Source organism: Hylobates moloch, unplaced genomic scaffold (genome assembly GCF_009828535.3).
Source record: "Hylobates moloch isolate HMO894 unplaced genomic scaffold, HMol_V3 SCAFFOLD_12, whole genome shotgun sequence".
Classification (NCBI taxonomy): domain Eukaryota; kingdom Metazoa; phylum Chordata; class Mammalia; order Primates; family Hylobatidae; genus Hylobates; species Hylobates moloch.
In genome coordinates, this window is record NW_026652287.1 from 99,949,313 (window position 1) to 99,968,897 (window position 19,585).

The 19,585-nt window shown below is 37.5% G+C and overlaps 1 protein-coding gene across 4 annotated transcripts in view; it reads right to left on the bottom strand.

The window, feature by feature from the left end:
- Window positions 1-11,904: 11,904 nt before the first annotated feature.
- Window positions 11,905-19,585, bottom strand: part of BLTP3B (bridge-like lipid transfer protein family member 3B) — a 102,610-nt gene continuing 94,929 nt past the window's right edge. For all 4 annotated transcript variants that reach the window (XM_032171007.2, XM_032171006.2, XM_032171008.2 and 1 more), the window contains 2 exons: window positions 13,988-14,181; window positions 11,905-12,151 (listed from right to left, as the gene is read on the bottom strand). In XM_032171007.2, the coding sequence (XP_032026898.1) occupies window positions 12,032-12,151; window positions 13,988-14,181 (314 nt within the window). In that variant the 3' untranslated portion in view covers window positions 11,905-12,031. The remainder of the gene's footprint in view (window positions 12,152-13,987; window positions 14,182-19,585) is intronic.

Below are 19,585 nucleotides of genomic sequence, written 5' to 3' on the forward strand. Positions count from 1 at the left end.
GCTAACGCAGAAACATGCCAGGAAAGCTGGGAGAATCCACAGACTCTTTGAATGAAGCGGCTTGCCACTGCAGGCTCCGTAAGACAGCTGAAAAACTGAGTGCTCATAGTGTGAGAGGGGGAACATTGCCCCTGAAACACACATTCTCACTGGGTAACCTGAAGGTCCAGATCACAGGAGGATTTGACCTTACCTGGAGCTGAGACAAATTTAAAGAGCTGAGTGAAATATAGGGGACCAAATACATGGAACCAAAAAAGAGCCCACATAGCCAAAGCAAAACTAAGCAAAAAGAACAAATATGGAGGCATCACATTACCCAGCTTCAAACTATACTACAAGGCTATAGTTACCAAAACAGTATGGTACTGGTATAAAAAGAGGCACGTAGATCAATAGAACAGAAGAGAGAGCCCAGAAATAAAGCAAAATAGTTACAGCCAACTGATCTTCAACAAGGCAAACAAAAACATAAAGTGGAGAAAGGACACCCTATTCAACAAATGGTGCTGGGATAATTGGTAAGCCACATGTAGAAGAATAAAACTGGATCCTCATCTGTCTGACCTTATACAAAAATCAACTGAAGATGGATCAAAGACTTAAATCTAAGACCTGAAACCATAAAAATTCTAGATGGTAACATTGGAAAAACTCTTCTAGACATTGGCTTAGGCAAAGACTTCATGACCAAGAACTCAAAAGCAAATGCAACAAGGTATACGATGCAACAAACATATGAAAAAATGCTCAACATCATTAATGATCAAGGAAATGCAAATCAAAACCACAATATGATACCACCTTACTCCCACAAGAATGGCCATAATCAAAAAATCAAAAAATAATAGATGTTGATGTGGATGTGGTGAGAAGGGACACTTTTACACTGCTGGTGGGAATGTAAACTAGTACAACCACTATGGAAAACAGTGTGATTTCTTAAAGAACTAAAAGTAGATCTGTTTGATCCAGTGATCCCACTACTGAGTATCTACCCAGAGTGAAAGATGTCATTATATGAAAAAGATACTTGCAGCCAGGCGTAGTGGCTCAGGCCTGTAATCCCAACACTTTGAGAGGTCGAGGTGGGTAGATCACCTGAGGTCAGGAGTTTGAGACCAGCCTGGCCAACATGGCAAAACCCTGTCTCTACTAAAAATACAAAAAATTAGCTGGGTGTGGTGGCAGGCACCTGTAATCCCAGCTACTTGGGAGGCTGAGGCGGGAGAATCACTTGAACCCGGGAAGCAGAGGTCGCAGTGAGCCAAGATTGTGCCATTGCACTCCAGCCTGGGCAACAAGAACGAAACTCCATCTCAAAAAAAAAAAAAAGATACTTGCACACGCATGTTTATAGCAGCACAATTTGCAATTGCAAAAATATGGAATCAGCCCAAATGCCCATCAATCAACGAGTGGATAAAGAAAATATGGTATGTATATGTCATGGAATACTACTTAGCCAGTGACATGTAAAGGGAAGTCAACTGAGCCATTACTGGAAAGGAGATTTACTTAAAAAGAAAAGTGTAAGGAAAATGAGTTTTTTTCTGCCTTTGGATGTGCCTATGTTTAAAGAGGTTTTGCTAGAAGCTGCTTGCAACCATGAACATGAGGATAAAAATCCCCTGCATTGAGGATGGCAGAGATGAAAGACAGAAAGAGCTAGGGTCTGTCATCATCAGTAAGCATCTGGAACCACCCCATTGCCAGATGTTTCCTTATGTGAATAGGGTAACACTTTTAGTTGGCTTTTCCTTTACTTGTAGACAGAAGCATGCTAACTTATGCAAGTGACCACATTTTAAGAGGAACTTTAGCAAATTGGGGCACATCTAAATGGCAAATAATGGTGAAGGCTTTGGAAACCATGTCTTTTGAGGAACAAAGGATTATGGATATAAAGTCTAGAAAAAAGAAGATTTGGCATGAGATATAACAGCTCTTCTGTAATGTGAATGAAAAACCTAGGACCAATGTGTGGTAGGTAATAGGGAGCTACATTAATTCACTAATAGGAGAAAAAAGGTCAAACTAGAACTACTTAAAACAGAAAGGTTTATGGGGTAGTATGTTTTCTTGTTAAGAACTTTAGCTGTAATTTGGTGACTCCCTGTTGTGAGCATTCTGGATTTGCGTTGGTGTGAGGCTGAGCAACAGAACTTCTGTTTCCTTCCAACCCTTAAGATGCCATAATTTTATTTGACTTCGTGACATGTACTGCAATAATTGTACAAGCAGGGAGGAAGAGTACAGTTCACCCTTGCACATTGGCTTGAACTGCACAAGTTCACTCACACGCAATTTTTTTTCAATTAATACAGTCAGCCCTGCATATCCACGAGTTCCATATCCACAACCAAATGAAGATATGAAATCTGTTGATCCAAAGAACCAACTCCCTGAATTGAAGATGGTTGGATTTTGGTATCCAAGGGGACCCTAGAACAAATCTCCCATGGACATGGAGGGATGATCAGAAGTATAAAATCGCCAGTGCATATATTGTTCATGCTTCAATCTCTAAAATTGGTGGCACTATAATAGCCTCTGGACATAGTTATGGAACTACCCCAGAAAATCAAAATTGAAGGATACTCAGTAAAGAGTACTAACAAGAAACTCAATTGTTCCTGAAGGCAAAAAAGAAAAAAGAAAAAAAGGAGGGGGTAGAAGTATTGATACACATAAAAATTGCAAAGTGTTAACTGGGCCCCCAATAAGATTTACAGAAAAGGATTACATATATGAATATAGTAATTCTCAAATATCTGTGCTAGGAAAAACTTAACATTTAAAATAAAGATATACTTAGCCTTAGCATGTTTTTAGATATTATAATACAGGAATGTTTTAAATTCTGGAAATTTATAGAAACAGGATATTAAAAAGTTGCTTAATTTACTCATTCTACATCCTTCTTCAAAACTCTTCCATCGTCATAGTTCCAAAGTTTTGATTGAAAAATCTCTTGTTCAACTGCAAGAAATGGAGTAAAAATAAACTAGTGGAAAAAAGCAACAAACATGGCTATCACAGCTATGCCAATTATGATAATAAATTATAAAGTAACTATACTGAATTCAAATAAACACTAAATTGCCCCAACATTATTGGTACAATGATAGCAGTGAGAGTCCAGACTCACTTTTCATGTCAAATTGGAACCATAAGATTCCAATAGATATACCCTTGTGGGTATATCATTTAATGAAAAATTAAATTGCATATGCCAGTTTTTTTAACATTAAATTGAAGAATTTCTGTATGTGCCAATTTATTTGCTTTAGGGTTTGTTGTTGTTGTTGTTGTTGTTTTCCAGAGACAGGGTCTCACTGTTGCCCAGGCTGGAGTGCAGTGGCACAATCATAGCTCACTGCAGCCTTGAATACCTGGGCTCAAGCGATCTTTCTACCTCAGCCTCCTGAGTAGCTAGGACTGCAGGCCTGTGCCACCACGCCCAGCTAATTTTTTTAATTTTCAGTAAAGACAAGGTCTATGTTGCCCAGGCTGGGTGCAAACTCCTGGACTCAAGCAATCCTCCTGTCTCAGCCTCCCAAAGCGCTGGAATTTTGGGTGTGAGCCACAACCAACATGCTTTAGGTTTTAATTCAAATGATGCACATGCCAAGTGAATTATTATAGATCTTTCACAAGTGTTTAATTATTGGAATTTTGTTCAACATATTTCCTTATACTTGACTTGTTCAGTATAATAATTTTCAAAATCCCCTGCTCTGATTTTACTGTGTATCTATTTTAGTTGGAGTGTTTTTGTTTTGTTGTTTTTTGAGATGGAATCCTGCTGTCGCCCAGGCTGGAGTGCAGTGGCGTGATCTTGGCTCACTGCAACCTCCACCTCCCAGGTTCAAGTGATTCTCCTGCCTCAGCCTCCTGAGTAGCTGGGATTACAGGTCCCTCACCATCACATTCGGCTAATTTTTTGTATTTTTAGTAGAGACAGGGTTTCACCATGTTGACCAGGCAGGTCTCAAACTCCTGACCTCAGGTGATCTGCCTGCCTCGGCCTCCCAAAGTGCTGCGATTACAGGCGTGAGCCACCAAGCCCGGGCTTGGAGTGATTTTAAATATTATGAAGGATGGACTTTCATCATACCCCTATACATTTATTTTACCCATATCCTTCAGTGATACTTTTTTTTTTTTTTTGAGACAAGTTCTCACTCTGTCACCTTGGCTAGAGTGCAGTGGCATGATCTCAGCTCACTGCAACCTCTGCCTCCCAGGTTCAAGCAATTCTCGTGCCTCAGCCTCCCAAGTAGCTGGGATTACAGGTGTGTTCCACCACACCCAGCTCATTTTTTTGTATTTTTAGTAGAGACAGGGTTTCACCATGTTGGCCAGGCTGGTCTCACACTCCTGACCTCAAATGATCCACCTGCCTCGACTTCCCAAAGTGCTGGGATTGCAGGTGTGAGCCACCATGCCAGCCTAGATACTTCTGATTTCTTTTTCTTTTTCTGAGACGAAGTCTCGCTCTGTCGCCCAGGCTGGAGTGCAGTGGTGCAACCTCAGCTCACTGCAGCCTCTGCCTCCCAGGTTCAAGCAATTCTCCTGCCTCAACCTCCCAAGTAGCTGGGACTACAGATTAGCGCACCACCATGACCGGCTAATGTTTGTATTTTTAATAGAGACGGGGTTTCACCATGTTGGCCAGGCTGGTCATGAACTCCTGACCTCAAGTGATCCACCCGCCTCAGCCTCCAAAAGTGCTGGGATTACAGGTGTGAACAACCGTGCCTGGCCATCTTTTTCTTAAATATTTATTCACATGTCTATTTTTCTTAAAAAAAATTATCATTCTTGATGACATTTTGAGTATTTGAGTTCTTGTCATATAAATCAAAATGCTTCTGCTGAATGGTTGCAAGAATGGTTCATCACTTCGCTATATACTTTCCTATCCTTCACAATGCTCAAGTATTCCTAAACACAATGAAGAATTAAGAATATGAGAAATTCAGGTAAACTGGGTCAATAAATGAACCAATAAATTTTAAAATAATACAAGAAATTTCACTTACCATTCAAATAGTATAGTCTGTAAATAACAAATTTTTTTGTTAATGACAGCATGTTGAAAATAAAAACTAACTTATAAGTTATATAATATTACCTTTCTAAATGATTTCAGAATTTAAAAAAAATCCAGATTACTATTTTTATTAAGTGATGTGTTTTTTCTGGGACCAAAAATTTATTGCACATGATTTATAATACTATATATATTGCAGGAAAAACATTGAGTTTGTATTTTTTAATATGCTTCCTTAAAAGGTTTCACATTCTCAAACCTGCTAAGATTGTAACAATACTGTTGACAATATATATGCTAAATTTCAGTATTTTAACATTCACATGAATTTCTTTAAAATTTACAGTTATTGTCTAATATCTAATGGCTTATAAAAAATCATCATGCTTACATTGTTTCATGCTACTTTCATTTTTTACACCTCAAAAAGGCCATCTTAAGAACCCAAAAATTAAAAATGCATTAAGTGGCTGGGAGTGGTGGCTCACGCCTATAATCCTAGTACTTTGGGAGGCTGAGGCAGGCGGATCACCTGAGGTCAGGAGTTCAAAACCAGCCTGGCCAACATGGTGAAACCCTCTCTCCTAAAAATACAAAAAAAAATGAGCTGGGTGTGGTGCCGTGCACCTGTAGTCCCAGCTACTTGGGAGGCTGAGGCAGGAGAACTGCTTGAACCTGGGAGGCAAAGGTTGCAGTGAGCCGAGATTGTGCCATTGTACTCCAGCCTGGGTGACAGAGCAAGACTCCACCTAATTTAAAAAAAAAAAAAAAAAAAGTATCAAGTATTGGCTGGGCATGGTGGCTTATGCCTGAAATCCCACCATTTTGGGAGGCAGGGGTTCAAGACCAGCTTGGGCAACAGAGTGAGACTCCATCTCTACAAAGAAGAAAAAATAGCTGGGTGTGGGGGCACACACCTGTAGTCCCAGCTACATGGGAGGCTGATGGGGGAGGATTGTTTGGGCTAGAAGCTGGAAGCTACAGTGAGTTATGATTGTGCCACTACACTCCAGCCTGGGTGACAGAGCAAGATCCTGTCTCAAAAAAAAAAAAAAAAAAAAATCAAGTATTATAATTTAATGAAATTTGCATTTTAAAAACACTACTGCTTCTACATACTGTGTATCTCTACCTTTTGGTATTTATATATTCTAAAAGGAAAATTGAAACAAAATTTACTTTCTATAGCACTTCAAAGTACAGACTAAATAAGGAGATTGTTTGTACCTTAAGGAATTAGGCACAACTGAAATTAATTGAGTATTAGTCAATTTCCCTAGGAGAAACTACTTCACCCACTACTCTTTTGGACTTACTTCCATCTGTTTAGCTGAGAATATTGGCAGATCTCAACAGCCACAACATCACATGTTACAATCAAAGCCAGATGACATTCTGGCATTGTAGTACCATTAAGTGATATGCTAATTTTGTTTTGTGATAAATCAACTGTAGTTCACATATTCAAAATCCAGAAGCCCACAGTATAGCAAATATTCCCATTCCACCCTCCCATCTTTTTTTCTCCTTTGGATTCAAGAAGTTTGCCCCCCTTTTAATAACTACCAGCAACTAGTTTTCTGTGTTCCATCTCCCTTCAATCAAACTGAAAGGAAGAATTTGATATCTGAAAAACATCTTTGATACCTCATCCATTCATTTTATTCTTTCAATAAAGTTAATTGAGCACCTACTATGTGCCAGGCACTGTATGAGGCATAAAGAATACAAAGTTGAACAATGACAATGACAGAAACAAAATTCCTGTCCTCATGGAGTTTACAATCTAGTGTTCTGACATTAATCAAACCAATACATACAAAATTACACGTGTTAAATGCTAAGTAGAGGTACGTGGTCAGGTGAGACGTATAACAACGGGTCTTACTCTGTGACAGAAATTAGGGAATGTTTCCCTGAGGAAGTGATGAATTAGCTAAGATCTGAAAGACAAATAGGAATTAATTAGGCAATTGGGAAGGGATAGATATTTCAGGCCAAAAAAACAGCATGAACAAAAGTCTTATGCTGAATGAAGCACTGTAATTCTCATTCTGAATACTTAAAGAAGGACAATGAAGGTATTAAGTAAAACATGGTACATATGAGGCTAAGTGGCAACAAGAATAGGTAACCGCGACTAAGTGTTTTTTTAGGTGATGTGCCAGCCACTGCTTTAATCTGAGACAGTAACTATTTTAATGCTTGGAACTATGCTTTAGAGAGTGGTTCTAATATATCTGACCTCACAGGTCAAATATATATGGTCACATAAAATATTTCCTTTTCATCATGAAGGGCAATAAAAAGCCACTCAAGCGTTTTAAGGTAGGGGTGCAAGTGGGGGTAGGAGGGTTGTCTTGATTAAAATTGAACTTCGAACAAAAAGGAGAATTCTGCTTGCAGTCGAGTGAATACAGGGAGGGCCAGAGTCGCTGCAGGAACAACAGTTAGGAGACAACTGCAGTCATGCAGGCCAAAGGTGCTGATGGTAGCTTACAGAGTGGTGAGAAGTGAAGTAGACACAGTTAAGAGATGTTTACAAGGTAAAAATGACAGGACTTGATGATGAAGTGATAGGGAGAGGAAGATATGTCAAGATTATTTCTATGTTACCAGTTTGGGAACCAGGGTGAATGGTGGTGGCATTCACTGGGATAAGATGCCTTGATTAGACTGTAGGTTAACACAAACTTATTAAAAAGGGGGTATAACTCCCCTACTGACATGTATTGAATAAAAACCCACAAAAGAATTCCTGGTGAGTTTTTTCCACATATATTTGCCTTTAGTCATACACAGTCATTCTTATATGACTTAACTAGAAATAATGCTTCATCACAACTAGTATATAGGGGGCATTTCCAATTTTTTTTTTTTTTTTTTGAGATGGAGTCTCACTGTGTTGCCCAGGTTAGAGTGCAGTTGCGTGATCTTGGCTCACTGCAGCCTCGGACTCCTGGGTTCAAGCAATTCTCATGCCTCAGCCTACTGATTGGCTGGGACTACAGGCGTGCGCCACCACGCCTGGCTAATTTTTGTATTTTTAGTAGAAACGGGGTTTCACCATGTTGGCCAGGCTGGTCTCGAACTCCTGACCTCAAGTGATCTGCCCAACTTGGCCTCCCAAAGTGCTGAGATTACAGGGATGAGCCACCGCACCCAGCCTCAAGTTCTAGGATAAGGTGAGAAAAGAAAAACATTCAAAATACCCAATGTTTTTTTACATACATGAAATTAAAAAGCACAGCACAGAAAACCTACTACAAAGCTACTGTAATCATACCTATTAGAATGACTATTATCAAAAAGACAAAAGAGAAGTGTTGGAGAGGATGCAGAGAAAAGGAAAGAAAAGCTTTGTACACTGTTGGTGACAATGTAAATTATTATAGCCATTATGGAAAACAGTACGGAGGGTCCTCAAAACATTAAAAAATAGAACTACCATATTATCCACTAATCCCACTATTTGGTATATGTTCAAAGGAAATGAAATCAGTATGTGGAAGAGACATCTGCAATCCCATGTTCACTGCAGCATTACTCAATAGCCAAGATACAGAATCAATTTAACTGTCCATCAATGGATGAATGGATAAAGCAAATGTGGAAAATATACACAAGAGAATACCATTCAACTTTTAAAAAAAGGAAATCCTGTCATTTCTGACAACATGGATAAACCTGGGTGTAGTGGCACACGCCTGTGGTCCCAGCTACACGGGGGACCACTGTGTTAAGTGAAATAAGCCAGGCACAGAAAGACATGCCAAAATGCTAGATGATCTCACTATGGAGTGCAAAAAAAAGTCAACTTCATGGGGTGGAGAGTAAAATTCTGGTTATCAGAGGCTGGGGGATGGGGAAATGGGGAGATGTTTGTAAAAGGACACGAAATTGCAGTTAGTAAATATAAGTTCAAGAGATCTACTGTATATCACGTGATTACAGTTAATAATATGCTGTATACTTGAAAATTGTTACAAAATTTTAAGTGTTCTCGCTACAAAAAGTTTGTGAGGTAACATGTTAGACAGCTTGATTTAGCCATTCCACAAGGTATACATGTATCACATCATGTTGTACACCATAAATATATAATTTTTACTTCTCAATTAAAAATATAGGAAAAAAACTCCAAAAAACTCAAAAGTAAACAAAAAATAAAAATAAAAAGCAAAGCACAATTGTCATTTTCATCTCCTGACCATTAACATCTCTCAGCTAGAGATTTCCTTTCTTAAATTCCAGGACATGACAACTTTATATCTAAATTATGGTAACTTAAAAAAAAAAAAAGCCAAATCTGGTAAGTCAATTATCAGGCTTTCCTGTATTTCTCACACTGCTAGTTTGGGGTTCACTTAAACAAAAATCATCCTATCTTTTAGGTAGTTTGAATAACACAAACAGGGTAACATATACCTTATACATAGACGTACACACACAATTTAAAGTTTTATGGTCATCTTTAAAAGATAAAAAAGATAAGGGAAAATGTGTGAATTAATGACTAAGCTATAATAAAAGCATATAACTAGGCTTTAAGTCTAAAGACCAGATTACTAATTGTGATTTCAGTCATTTGTCCTTTCTAAGCCTTAGGGTATTTTTTTTTTTTTAATTTCTAACATTTGAATAATACCTACCTCTCAGAATACAGTGTTTTATGAATTTTAAACATCTATAAAAATAATATTCCTTATAAATAAAAAAATCAAACTAAGCACATAGAATGCTCAGATTATCATAATCTCTACTGTTCATATGATTTCCTTGGGAAGACCAAACACATTTGAAAGTAATAAGTAAAACATTCAGCTTCTATAACAATAAGCAATTATAATATACGATAGAGGCTGGGTACAGTGGCTCACGCCTGTAATCCCAGCACTTTGGGGGGCCGAGGTGGGCGGATCACCTGGGGTTAGGAGTTAAAACCAGCCTGGCCAACATGGTGAAACCCTGTCTCTACTAAAAATACCAAAACTTAGCTGGGTGTAGTGGCGGGCACCTGTAACCCCAGCTACTCAGGAGGCTGAGACAGGAGAATCATTTGAACCCATGAGGCGGAGGTTGCGGTGAGCTGAGATCACGCCATTGTACTCCAGCCTGGGCAACAAGAGCGAAACCTCATCGCAAAAAAAAAAGGAAAAACAGAGAAAAATTTAAATTTATATAGAATAGGTCAATCTTGAGAAACAATGTTACCTCTGAAGAAGTTAATGTCCCATCAATACTTCTTTTCCATAACAGACTGGTTTTGCCGAATGTATACCTAAAAATCAAATGTTCTAAGGACATACGCTATACATTTTAAATCTTTAATTAGACCTCTGCACATTTAATCTAAGGCTATTATATAGTTTTAGATTAACATGACATTATGATTTTTTTAATACTCTGAGGTAAACTATTATCAATTTGCTCTTGGCTGTATCCTCTGTACCCAAAACAGTGCCTGTATATTTTAAATAACGTAAATGAAAATGGATGTTAGAGAAGGGGAGGGAAGGCCAGTATTGTTTTCAATAAAGCCTAAATCACTCCAAAATTTAATGTAAATAAAATATGTATTTTCCCCCAAGCACTTATATACAAGGACCACTGTGTATGTCATGCCAAACACTGAAAGCACCATAAAGTGTTGCAATGTGGTTTAAAATTTTCAAGTATCTTAAAGAAAGAGTAGTCCAGCTATTTCATTTTCTATCTTGGATAGATTTATGTTTAAGAATGTGAATTTTAAAATACACACCACTTAGTTAAATTCTATCAGAAATATATTTTAAATCTTTAAAAGTCTCTGTTTCTTAACACCCATGTACTTTTATTTTATAATGCATGATTGAGATTCTTTCATGTTGATTTCAACCTTAATTCCTAACAAAATAGAATTCGAAATTCATCAACGACTCTTACTATAGAAGACTTGTGTATGTATATATATCTCACATAGAGCTTTAATCAAAACTAGCTTTATAAATTCAGTATGTGCAAACACCCACCTAATACGATACTATAAGAATGGTATGAAATTGTCTTATGTGCAGGAAAAAAAGTTTTCCAAAAACAATCAACTTCTTAAGGAGAAAAAATGAAGGTAAAGAAATTAATATAAATAGTACTAATGAAAATTTTTATAATTACAAATGGTGCCAAATTTAGCAGGATAAATTACTCTTTTACTTCTAACAACAAATGTTTAAAGGAATGTACAAGTAATGCTTTTTAAATCACTTGGCCATATACTCTAATATTTTGCTTTTCTATAGTTTGTGCTTTTTACTTTTACATTTGTACCATCTTTTTGTTGAAAATTATAGCTTCCACTTATACAATGTACCTATTATTTAAAACGATTTTTTTCACATTTTCAAGATATTTTATAAGTTCAGTAGGGTGATGATTTTCCAAACCCATTAATTATATAGTTTATTAATCTGCTTGGACTTTTTACAGTAATTAATGATAGATTTAAGTACATAATTTTAATAACATTTAAAATGTAAGCCTCTTTTCATTTTACATTAGCCATAAAGGCATTTGAATCTTTGTAAATAATAGTAAATTATTAACAAATATGGAGAAATCAATTCAGCAATCTGTGTGAACACAAGAGGTTTTCCTTTTTCATTTTAAAAAATGCCAAAAATGAGATATCAAAATTAGGAAATGACATCTTCTTTTCATTAGGCATGTAATTATTTTACACTATGTGTTGACTTCCCTACATCACAACAGTTTAAAAGAGGGTTAAGCCCCAAAACACAAAACAACCAAAAGATCGTAATGCCCATACTAATACTTTCTAAACTGGCTTTGAAATAGTCACCACTTCATCACATTCCATTTTGTTTTATTGTCTTTTCATGAAAATAAAAGTCTTCCCCTAACTGGTAACATCCACATTATAAATATAACCTTTCTACTCCAGAGCTATAATTTCAGTTTTGACTGCCACTCCTGCTATTCAACTGTCATCTTCTTTATATGATGAAGAAGAGCATCTTTTTCCAAGTGAGCCTCTGCAAGAGCCATCTTAGCTTTAGCCAGTTCCTGTTTAAGAGATTCATTCTCTTCCATGAGCTGAAATGATAAATGGCAGGGGAGGGGGGGAGATAAGATAATTTAATCATTTCAGGAAATGCAGACTATTTATATAGTATCCAAGGGCGTGACACTTGGGATAGTAAAAATGCCCAATGCTGGTGAGAGTGCACTTAAGCTGAAAACTGCTTTGAGACAATACTTGGAAACATACATCAAGCACTTAAAAAATGTTCCCATGTTTTGACCCACCAATACAAAATACTAACTCCTAATTTCCTAGTCTAACAGTGACTGCATTTCATATGAATTTTCCTGGACCTCTCTATGGCTTTAGACATTGCTGAACTACACCTACTTTCTCAGCCTCTCTCCTTTTTTTGGCTTTTATGCCACAGCTGTTTCATATTTATCCCTTTCAACCTATGTAGGCCCTTTTCATCTTTTCTTCTACTTTTTAAGAACTCTTAAAATTTGACATTCTGTTAGTTCCATTGCTCGGTCGTCTTCTCTTGTCATGAGTCACTTTCTTGGATGATCTTAACTCTCATGGCTCCAACTATCATAAATAGACTTACCTAGCACAAACCTCTCTCCTGAGCTCCAGACTCAAATTCTGAATGTGTCATCAGACATTTTCTTTTTTTCTGAGATGGAGTTTTGCTCTTGTTGCCCAGGCTGGAGTACAATGGTGCAATCTCAGCTCACTGCAGCCTCCACCTCCTGGCTTCAAGTGATTCTCCTGCCTCAGCCTCCTGAGTAGCTGGGATTACAGGCATGCACCACCATGCCCGGCTAATTTTTATATTTTTAGTAGACAGGGTTTCTCCATGTTGGTCAAGCTGGTCTCGAACTCCCGACCTCAGCTGATCTGCCCGCCTTGGCCTCCCAAAGTGCTGGGATTACAGGCATGAGCCACAGCGCCCCATCAGACATTTTCATCTAGATGGCCAATACGTCTCCCCCACCACCCTTTTAAGTCTTAGTTCAAGTATTTTATCCTCTTAGAGCCATTCCCTCTTAATTAGGAATGGCTATATTAGAGGAAATATAGCCATTCCTAAGTACGGGGATATAAAACTAAGAACTTTCTGCATTACACAGATACATTAAAATATATGCAGTTAATTTCAAATAGTTCTCAAACTTCTTCTAAATCTAGCTTAAGAATTCTTGCCTTATCGACCAAGTGAGGTAGTTTCCTATACTTCTCTTCATCTGTAGTATAGCATCTGACACAGTATGTTGTGACTACCAATTGAACACTCCTGTCCCACTAGACTTTGAGTTCTTCAGTAGTCACAGATCATCTACTGCTCAATTCTATATCCCTAGCTCAGAGATGGCATTGAATAAATCCTCATTGAACAGATGCATTAACTCATTCTATGGTTCTATCATACAGATTAAAACTCTGCTGAACATTTTGTTTCTTTATAATGGCAAAAAAAAAATCACAAGCAACTTGAATGTTAATAAATGTTTACAGGAAGTTTCAGAAATGATAGCATACCCAAAACCATATTACTAAGCCATCAGAAAAAATTAAGCAAATACAGCAATATGAAAAAATTTTGTTAAACAATTAAGTAAAATTATATAGTATGTACACTTGAATATTAACTTTTCTCAAATAAAAAAGAATCTACAAGGAAAAATCCCCAAAATACTGAGATAGCACTGGAGGAAGGCAGAAGGTATTAAATTCTTTATTTTGCTCAACACTCTAACCATAGCACCTAGCAAAGCACCTGGGCACAATAACAAGCACTCGGTACATTTTATTAAAATAAGTAAACAATGTTTTAACTATTAGTATCTTAATACCTAGTTATTTAATTGCTGAAGCTGAATCTGAATTAGGTTTCCCATTACCTGTTCCCTAGTGAAGTCAAAGGAGAACTCAGGAAAGTTAGCTGACTGAGAAGGCCAGGGAACCTCTGGGCTTGTCTGAGTGGCTTGAGTGACACTGCATTGTTTCTTCAGATCATACTTTCCACTGGTCAGCAGCACTGAATCGCTTTTGACATTTTCTTTCAAATCATTTCCAGTGTTAAGCATGTGAGAATCTGATCAAACAAATAACATGCTCAGATAACATTTCCAAATACTTGATAAATCTTTAAAAGTTCAATTGTGAAAATCTAATTTAAAACTAAATATCTATATATATTAGTATGAGGATAGTAGTATGAGATAGAACAACCAATAAAACCAAGAGCTTATTCTCTGAAAAGATCAACTAAATAAACTTTTCATCCTAAGAATTCTTCCTAAGAATTTGTCAACTTCATCTAAGTTAATTACATAATTCATTATGTTTTTATACTAAAGGTTTATTAGATTTAATAGATTTAATTTAAAGGCTTATTATTAGATTAACTAATAAACTTTTAGTTAGACTGACCAAGAAAAAGAAATTACTAGAATCAGAAACGAAAGAAGTGACATTACTACCAACCTTACAGAAATAAAATACTATAAAGGAATACTATAAACAACAGTATGTCAATAAGTAGATTACTTAGGGCAGGCATAGTGGCTCACGTCTGTAATCCCAGCACTTTGGGAGGCCTAGTTGGGAGAACTGCTTGAGACCAGGAGTTGGAGACCAGCCTGAGCAATGTAGCAAGACCTGTCTCTATAAAAATAAAAAATACAAAAAATTATGTAACTTAAGCCTGGCATGGTGGCTCATACCTGTAATCCCAGCACTTTGGGAGGCCAAGACAGGTGGATCACCTGAGGTCAGGAGTTTGAGACCAGCCTGGACAGCATGGTGAAACCCCATCTCTACTAAAAATACAAAAATTAGCCAGGTATGGTGGTGCGCACCTGTAGCCCCAGCTACTCAGGAGGCTGAGGCAGAAGAATCGCTCGAACCCGGGAGGCAGAGGTTGCAGTGAGCTGAGATCTCGCCACTGCACTCCAGCCTGGGCGACAGAGCGAGACTCTGTCTCAAAAACAACAACAACAACAAAAAACAACTATGTAACTTAGATGAAATAGACAACTTCTTAAAAAGACAGTAACTACCCAAATAGCCTCAAGAAGACAATGTCAATAGACCTATAGCTGGGAGAGACTGAATCAGTAATCATAAAACTACCCACAAAGAAAAGCCCAGGCCCAGGTGGCTTCACTGGAGAATTTTGTCAAACATTTAAAGAATAACATCAAATCTTTAAAAACTCTTCCAAAAAACAAAAGGAGCATTCCCAAACTTTCTATGAAGGCAGTATTACCCTGATATCAAATCTAGACAAAACAAACAAACAAACAAAACACAAGAACACTAAGACCAATATGCTGATGAATACAGACATAATCATCAACAAAATGTTAGTAAACTGAACCTAGCAACATACAAACCCAACTATAAAGCATGGTCAACTGAGATTTATCCCAGGAATGCAAATATATCTATCATCCAAAAAGTAACTAATGTAATACATCAACAGAATAAAAGGCAAAAGCCACATGATCATCTCAATAGATGCAGAAAAAGCATCTGACAAAATCCAATACCTTTTCATGATAAAAACACTCACCAAATTAGAAATAGAAGGGAACTTCCTCAGTCTAATAAAAGGTCATCATGTATAAACATCCCACATCTAATATGATACTTAGTGGTGAAAGACTAGACTCTTTTCCTGTTGGCTAAAATCAGAAACCAGACAAGGCTGTCTGCTATTGTTACTTTTTTTTTTTTTTGAGACGGAGTCTCGCTCTGTCGCCAGGCTGGAGTGCAGTGGCACAATCTCGGCTCATTGCAACCTCCGCCTCCTGGGTTCAACTGATTCTCCTGCCTCAGCCTACCGAGTAGCTGGGACTACAGGTGTGCACTACCACACCCAGCTAATTTTTGCATTTTTAGCAGAGATGGGGTTTCACCATGTTGGCCAGGATGGTCTCAATCTCTTGACCTGGTGATCCACCCTCCTCGGCTTCCCAAAGTTGTGGGATTACAGGCGTGAGCCACCGCGCCCGGCCTGCTATTGTCACTTCTATTCAACATTGTTTTAGAGGTTCTAACTAGGGCAACTGGGCAAGAAAAACAATAGAAGACATTCAGATTGGAAAGGAAGAAGTAAAATTCTTTCTATTAAACATGATCTTGCGTATAGAAAAAAACTAAGGAAACAACTAAAAACCTACTGGAACTAATCAAGTTCAGTGAGGTTGCAGGATAAAAAATCAATATACAAAAATAAACTACATTTCTATAATGTGTAATAAAGAATCCACAAATGAAAGAAAACAATTCGATTTAAAATACTGTCAAAAAGAATACAAATAAACTTAACAAAAGAAGCACAAAACTTACTATACTCTGAAAACTATAAAACATTGTTGAAAGAAATAAACAGATCTAAATAGATGGAAAAAATTCCCACTGTTCATGGATTGGAAGATTTAATGGAAATACTCCCCAAATTTATCTACAGCTTTAACACAATCCCTATCAGAAGTTGAGCTGGCTTCTTTGTAGAAATTATCAAGTTGATTTTAAAATTCATATGGAATTGCAAGGGACCCAAAAGAGTAAAAAAAAAAATCTTGAAAAGGTACAATAAAGTTGGACGACTCACATGTTCCAATTTTAAAACTTACTCTAAAGGAAATTGGTAATCAAGACAGTGTGGTAGTATCAAAGACAGACATACAGACAAGTAGAACAGAATTAAGAATCCAGAAATAAACCCATGTGTCTTTAATCCTTATCCATACTCAAATTGAACATCTGAGTTAAAGAGCTAAATTTAATGGCTAATTCTATAAAATTCTTAAAAGAAAACACGAGAAAATCATCATGACCTCAGATTTGGCCATGGACTCTAATACAGGACATCCAAAGCACAGGCAAGAAAACAGAAAAATTGAACACTGTTGTCTTAAGAAATTGCCACAGCCACCCCAACCTTCAACAACCATGGCTGTCATCAGTCAGCAGCCATCAACCTTGAGGCGTGAGCAAAAAGATTATGACTCACTGAAGGTTTAGATAATCATTAGCATTTTTTAGCAATCAAGTTTGTTTGTTTGTTTTTCTGAGATGGATTCTTGCTCTGTTGTTCAGGCTGGAGTGCAGTGGCACGATCTTGGCTCACTGCAACCTCCGCCTCCTGGATTCAAGCAATTCTCCTGCCTCAGCCTCCAGGGTAGCTGGGATTTACAGATGTGCGCCAACACACCCAGCTAATTTTTGTATTTTTAGCAGACAGGGGTTTCACCATGTTGGCCAGGCTGGTCTCGAACTCTCAACCTTAGGTGATCCATCTGCCTCAGCCTCCCAAAGTGCTGAGATTACAGGCGTGAGCCACCGTGCCCAGCCAGCAATCAAGTATTTTTAAATTAAGCTATGTACATTTTTTAAGACATAATAATAGTGTAAATATGACTTCCATATGCACTGGTAAACCGAAAAATTTGTATGACTTGCTTTATTGTGATACTCACTTTATTGCGGAGGTCTGGAACCCAATCTGCAATATATTTAAAGTATGCCTGTATAAGGAAGAAGTTCAGCTTCCTTCACGTGGCTATCTAGTCATTCCACCACCACTTGTGAAAAGGCTATTCTTTCCCTCATTGACTTGTTTTGCCAGCTTTGCCAAAGATCAATTAATGTAAGAGTTTATCTCTGGACTCTCAATTCGATTCATTCCAATTATCTTTCACCAAGCTCCTTTTCTACTCAATCAGCTAGAGAGCATTTCTAGCTTATAATTATAAAAGCTGATTAGTACTGTTACTTTCAAATGTTTCAGAATTGTTGAATGTCTTGTATTTTCCTATTTTCTTGTTCATGTTTATCCCATTTTCTTGCCTATGAATGCTGTTTCTATTTGCCATAGCCAACCTCTAGTGACTGTGGGAAAGGAAAGCTTGCTCTACTGGGTGAGATACATCAAGTTTGTTAACTGGATAGGGAATCATTCCCTTCCTGGGGGCTTAGCAGCTGCATAATCTACCCTCAATATTTTAGTCTATATGCAAACCCTACTGAAGTCTACTACTGGGCACGGGCACAGGAGAGGATCCCAAAAAGGAATGCCCATATTATTCATGCTATTGCCTCAGGGGCTAATTCTAACCTCAGTATCTTGTTGGGGAGATTCCTCCTATTTTTGAGGAGGAACTTCAGTCATGTAGTCCTCTTAGATTCTTTTGGTCTTGTTTCTCCTGCTTCCCAGGGAAGAAGGTATGATTTATCTGATTGACGGTTTTTTGTTTTTTTTTAAAGAACTACATATATGTGGTTCAGTCTCTTGCTTTGGTATATGCTGTACCTCCTGCCAAGAGGGTGCATTCTTTTCTGTTTTTTCTTTTATAAGACAGACCTGAATTTTTGGGAGCTAACACATTTGGGAAAGAGGACTGGGCAGTCTTCTCACAGACCTAAGCTATCCTCTCCACCTGAGTTATTATCAGTAATGAAGCTACCATTTTGATCTTCGTTGGCCTTTCTCCTATGTCTCCAGTTGTTCCCAAACTACAGAGGAAAAGACTCTTTAAGAGTCTCCCACAAACTGTTCCTACATCTGAAATTGTCCTGTCCTTTCTTCTGTAGCACTGTTAATGACTATTCTTTAGCTGACATTTTCTGTCATTTCATGAGGTTTTTGATAAGAGATGAAACAGATGCACATGTCATTCCTTCAACTGGCTACTAAAATAGTGAAGCCCAGAACATATAAATCTACTGACTCATGCTCTTTCCACTACTCACTACCTTGAAAGACACAGACCTTACATTAGCAACCTTAAAAATTTTGTTAGAGTGGAGATGCAAACATTAAAGGTGAACTAAGTACACAGGCAATATACCGCAAGTAACTAACGTACAGAAAAGTGCCAAAAGAAGTGAAAGAACTCACATCAGATTATAAAAAAGTGTCACTATACAAGGATGCCCTCTCTCATCATTCCTATCCAACATAGCATTGGAAGTTCTGGCCAGGGCAATCAGGCAAGAGAAAGAAATAAAGGGTATTCAATTAGGAAAACAGGGAGTCAAATTGTCCCTGTTTGCAGATGACATGATTGTATATTTAGAAAACCCCATCGTCTCAGCCCAAAATCTCCTTAAGCTGATAAGCAACTTCAGCAAAGCCTCAGGATACAAAATCAATGTGCAAAAATCACAAGCATTCCTATACACTATTAACAGACAAACAGAGAGCCAAATCATGAGTGAACTCTCATTCACAATTACTACAAAGAGAATAAAATACCTAGGAATCCAACTTACAAGGGATGTGAGGGACCTCTTCAAGGAGAACTACAAACCACTGCTCAATGAAATAAAAGAGGACACAAACAAATGGAAGAATATTCCATGCTCATGGGTAGGAAGAATCAATATCGTGAAAATGGCCATACTGCCCAAGTTAATTTATAGATTCAATGCTATCCCCATCAAGCTACCACTGACTTTCTTCACAGAATTGGAAAAAATTACTTGAA